Source organism: Diuraphis noxia, unplaced genomic scaffold, assembly GCF_037042655.1.
Source record: "Diuraphis noxia isolate RWA-SAM2 unplaced genomic scaffold, SU_Dnox_SAM2 contig0003, whole genome shotgun sequence".
NCBI classification, from domain to species: domain Eukaryota; kingdom Metazoa; phylum Arthropoda; class Insecta; order Hemiptera; family Aphididae; genus Diuraphis; species Diuraphis noxia.
Genome location: NW_028301713.1, coordinates 63,050,338 through 63,055,968, shown reverse-complemented (window position 1 = coordinate 63,055,968; position 5,631 = coordinate 63,050,338). Strand labels below are relative to the sequence as shown.

The window sequence follows — 5,631 nt, the reverse complement described above, 5'->3', positions numbered from 1 at the left end:
ATCAGCTTTGGTAGTATAATAAATTATATTGATGTATTAATTGACTGAAGAAGATCTTAAACTCCTAGGAATCAGGTATGGAGAAATAAGAGAATTGTATAGAGGCATAGTGGAAGCAGAAATGGGTCTAAGCGGCCCAAAATAAGCAAAAAAAAAAAAGGAATGTTAATTAATGCTGTCATAATCAGTAATAAATTTAAATAATTTTTTAAAACTTGTTTTGTAATGATTTAGAAATGTTTAATAGCTCTAGATTTTAGTGATTAGCAACCATAACAAATAAACAATTAGCACTTTGCACCTATTTAGATTTAATAAATAATATGTTGTTAATTAATTATTAACTTATTAATTATTGCAATTCAAGAATGCTTTTAATTAATTAATTAATTTCAAATTTCTTTCTTTGGTAATTAAACACAAGAAAAGAAGTTGTTAAAACTGAATACCATACATTTATATAAATTTAGTAGTTATGTACTCAATGCAGGAATTGTAATACATATTATAAAAAAATAAAAACAATATAATACACTGGAGATCAGATACAAAAAATATTATTTTATTTTATAACTAAATTTAGCAAACAGTGGTAGATGATCGGACGGAGATACTCTGTTTGGCATCGCTAATATTGGCTGGCATTCAGCAAAATTTGGAAGCTTCATATAAGTTTTCAGTTTTAAGTTTGTATTGCTATGACCATTCATAAATTTAATGAATTATTTAAGATGTTTTAGTAATATAAATTATAAGGTTATTGAATGTCATAAATATATTATTATCTTACGTGTAAAATATGTAGTCTACAATAGTCCATCGGTCATGATACGTAGAACAGCTATTATTGTTATTATAAACGGAAGAAAACTTAAGGTTATGATACACACTCCCAGTTCCAAACCTAAGAAATAATTTATTTATAACAATTTAAAACTATTGAAATATTGTAAATTAAATTTAAATACTTGAATTCTGAAGAAGGAGATGATAATAGTTGTTCATTTTTTCTTTCACTATGATATAGCTGCCATCATCCATAAAAAAAAAAAATTAAATATATAAATAACATAAATTTTAGTGAAGAAAAAATGGATTATTTATTTCTTTAAATTAATTACCTTTGAATAAAGACTGTCATTAATTTGTCGCTTATGATTATTTTTTTTTCTTAACTCTAAAATATCTGAATGCTGACTATATTCAGTAATACCTAAATTCTTTGGAATAAGTTCATTTCCCATGTTACATCTTCCGCTCTGACTATTTTGAGACCAAAGTGTTGGTTTTTGTAAATTACTGTAGAATAGAGCACCATTGATTAAAAAATCATAAACAGCAGTATTAGGTTCCAAGTTGAAATCCCCAGTCAATATTATTGGATGGTATTCGGGAATATTATGATCACCACCTCTACACAAGAAATATTTAAAAAAAATATACTGATAATTATCTATTAAATTTAAAATACAAATTAGTAAATAATGCGAAATTAAATTACTTTTTGAGCCCTTTATATGAAACACGCTCAATTTCAGCTAATAATAAATGAACTTGAGCCAACTTAATATCATGTCTTTTTTTATTGTACAAGATATGTGTAGTCGAAACAACTATATTTTCTGCTTCATTATTTCGTGGTGACAATCTCAATACAATACCAACATTATCTCGATCTAATACATTTACTCCTGGTTGATTGTATTCTACAGTGACCTTTTCTTTTAATGAGAACTTATCATTTCTGTAATAGATAGCACAGCCGTCACAATGAGCACGAGTTCGTTTTTTATAGACACCATTATAACCTAATAGATATAAATGATAATTTGTTATTATTGGAATCTATATCATACTTAATAGTTTTTTAAATTTATTGTGAAAAGTACTTTACCTAAATCTGATAACTTCTTAAAGAACCAATTTAAATGAGATTCTTGAACTTCTTGAAAACAAATTATCTAGAACAAAAAATGTATAATCTAAGTTCTTATTATATAAAATGTATTTATATTACATAAAATATGACATAATTTTTTGTGAATAATCTGAAAATCATCAATATATACTGTTTATATGATGGCTTTAAAACGGTTTGAAATTCTTAAACTACATAGTGCAAGCACTTAAAAACTGTTAACATTTTTTAAACTATTTTTACAACTTACATATATAAAAGTATTAATAGATTAATAAACATTGTTGTTAAAATATTCGATAATATAATTATAATACAATTGATTCTAAGATAATTTGCTAATTTAGATAACAGGATTAGATTTATAATTTTTACACCATATTGTAGCTGATAAGTACACATACAGGAGAAACATGAGAACTAGTATTTTTCTATATGTGGACAAGGCAATGTTTGCAGGACGGCATGAACAGAATAGAAATTGTACGCACTCACGCACAGTATATAGGATATTACATAAAGAGAAGAACTTCACATTTGTATAACTAGGTAAATCATTATTAAATTATATTGGCCCAGTGACGTATTTTCAACAATTTCTGGGGGGGGGGGGGGATTACATTTTATAATTTTGACCTAACCTTCTTCTTCTTCTGGCTTTTACAATTCTCTAAGAGTCTTAGCCGCCAATAGAACCTCGCGCCACCTATCTCTGTCAAGCACCAATTCCCTCCATGCGTCTATTCCCATATTCCTTAGATCTTCTTCGACAACATTGATCCATCTTTTCCTGGGTCTTCCCTGAGGTCTCTTTCTGTATGATTTCCATTCTAGTGCTAGTTCATGAACTAACCTAACCTAGTTTTTAAATAGTTTATTAGTTATTATTAGAGCGCGGATTTCTATGCAATTGCATATTTTTTTCCTTTTAATATTTTTGGATTGTTATCAGTTATGTCCACGAATCATCATAATTTGAAGCTAATGGTGAAATTTTTTTTTGCATATTTCTGCATATTTTGAAAAAATTCAAAATTTATTGCATATTGAAGCGAAAATTTAAAAAAATGTATAAAATTATATTTTGTCAAGTAGAAAAATTAAAACTAAATTTCATAGTCACTAAATATTTATTTATATATATATTTATTTAAACCTTTATAAGATAAATAATCGATTACGATTAAAAATTCATTCTATTTCTGGATCGAAAGGGGCAACACTTACTACAAAATTAAACGAGCTTCCAACAAAAATTAAGGTCTGAAGATTCTACGAAAAATTAGATCAGTGTTATTAGGCGAAAACGTTCAGCTCGAAGCTCTTTATAAAGACCCGACAAATACTAAGTTGCTTCAAATTACCCCAATAACTTCGGTTGACGTAGAACGTTCGTTCTCAGTCTTTAAAAATATGTTATCCGATAAGGGACACAGCTTCACAGAAGAAAAACTTGAAATGCATATAATAAATAAAATTTTAATAATAAATTAAGGTTTTCAGAAAATTCCCTAAATTGTTTTTATTAAGTATTTAAATAATTAATTATTATAAGTTTTACTGTAAATTTTAAATAAATAAAAATGTTTGCATATTTTCATGATTTTGACTGCATATTTTTTACATATTTTCATGATTTTTACTGCATATTATATGGCACATTTCGATACTCATAAGTGCATAAAAATCCGCGCTCTAGTTATTATAAAATATAATGTACTGTAAAACTCATTTTTCAAAACCAGTCACTACCTACTCATTTAAAATACTAGTTAAGAGGTTTTCAGCGCATCATTTGTTTGCTCTCACTAATCCACACATAGCCTACCGAACCAACCCTGTATTATTAATATTAATATCAGAATGAATTTACCTATGTATTATCAAACTAAGTTTACCTGTGTTCCTGCACTGGCGTTTTTACAGTATTTTTTTTTTATAATTTATAAGTACTTTAAAAGAGTAATAATTTACACGTTCATTACTTGCACAAAAAAATATCTTACAATAGTCAATGTAGGCACATACTTTTAAAATGTTCATTACTTGTTTCAAAAATGTAATACAAAAAAGTGTCCAGAAGGCCCTAAATAATATTCTTATCTTTGATATTATATTATTATTTAGATATACTTTTATGTAACATATTAACTTATAAAAAAAAATTTTAATTATAGTCTTTAACTATAAAACAATACTTACATCTGCATTAAATTGTTTAATTTCAGTTAACAAACGTTGTCTTCGATAGTCCCAGTTCAATACATGGACATCAGACCAATCATATAAAAAAGCATTTTTTTCTAGTAACTCTTGAGCCAGTATATTATATGATAGCAAACTAAAATTAAATGACTTGTTATTGGCTAAAATATAAAAATAAAGTTAAAAAATATTAAACACTTGTAACTAGAATAAAGTAGGGAATTGTAAATTGTTCGGACTTACACTCATGATTGTAGTGCACAAAAGGTCTAACATAATTCATATAATCCATCAAGTTTGAGCCTGAAAATTGTTTTTTTCTATTTAAGAGATGATAGATGTTTTTTAAATATAAAAAAGACTTACTGCATGACTGTTGTGGAAAGACGGCAGGCAAAATTATTAATTGGACATAGACGACACAGCAGACATATTTTACTAAATTCTTTTGTAATATACATAAAAGTAACATTAAAAATATAAATACTAAACAATAATATTTGAATATAAATTGAATTGATTACCGTGAAAGCCAACTAATAAATATTAAATAATAAATAATATTAATAAAACTTTAAACGGCTTAAACCTCAATATCCATTATCCACCATCATGTATCGATTGTTATCAGTTATAAATTTATAATTAATTTCAATTCTCGTTGCTGATATACAATATAATGTTTATATTATATCTGTGGCAATATCACAGAATATGGCGATGGGTACAGATTATCAAAATCAAACATATGGTTGGTTAGGTAGTTAGGTTATTAATACGTTATTTTTGGTAGAATAAAGTTGGATTAGCTCTTTAATCTTTGGTAGTAAAATAAGGACTAATAATTATTTGGATTTTGGAATCCTTTTATACTTTTATAGGAAATTCATGCCTAATAAATAAGGTATGTCTTATTCTGTTGTATGATCACAACGTAGTGATATGCGTAATATCAAGAAAATTCTTCCGCCACTTTTCAAATGCAAAACACAAAAAGGCGCCATAAAGTATCAGCCAATTAAAAGCATAGAATATATAATAATATCATGAGCCACTTCGGTAGTCCAAAAACATAACCCGCACTAACTAAGTTCGACAAAAATTTCAATTTTTTAAACTTTCTTCTCGGCATTGAAGAGTAGAGCAGATATTTTTGTGCATAGGATAGGGTTTTTTTTTCAAAATAATTTAATTTAATTTAACATAGCTATTATGGGTAACACTATATTCATAATAAATGTCTGTTGTAACAAAATTGTTATATACACAACAGGGCCATAGGTGCACATAGGGGGGTGCTTGGGGGTGCTTAGGACTCCCAGGTTTAAAATTAGCACCGCATAAACTATTTAAAATATTTATTACATAGTCATATCTTTTGAAATATTATTATATAAATCTGTTTATGTATATCAGGATATTTTGAAAATATCAACAGTTAGTTTATCAGCAGAAATGATGGTTTTAATGAATAGTCTACCAGCCAGCTTTATATATGAAGGCATGAA

General features: G+C 26.9%; 1 protein-coding gene across 3 annotated transcripts; it reads right to left on the bottom strand.

Annotated features, from left to right (window-relative positions):
• Positions 1-541: 541 nt before the first annotated feature.
• On the bottom strand, positions 542-4,746 carry angel (protein). Of its 3 annotated transcripts, XM_089222551.1 has the most exons (10): positions 4,648-4,665; positions 4,490-4,568; positions 4,367-4,426; positions 4,121-4,284; positions 1,895-1,961; positions 1,502-1,808; positions 1,122-1,413; positions 969-1,027; positions 791-904; positions 542-696 (listed from the first exon to the last, which is right to left on the bottom strand). In XM_089222551.1, exons 3-10 carry the CDS (start codon positions 4,413-4,415, stop codon positions 558-560), a joined length of 1,191 nt encoding a protein of 396 aa, XP_089078677.1. In that variant the 5' UTR covers positions 4,416-4,426; positions 4,490-4,568; positions 4,648-4,665; the 3' UTR covers positions 542-557. The 3 variants fall into 3 exon arrangements, with proteins under 3 accessions (XP_089078677.1, XP_015369746.1, XP_015369744.1); XM_015514260.2 differs by having other exon boundaries at positions 4,490-4,746; XM_015514258.2 differs by having other exon boundaries at positions 4,367-4,443; positions 4,490-4,739.
• Between the last annotated feature and the right edge of the window lie 885 nt (positions 4,747-5,631).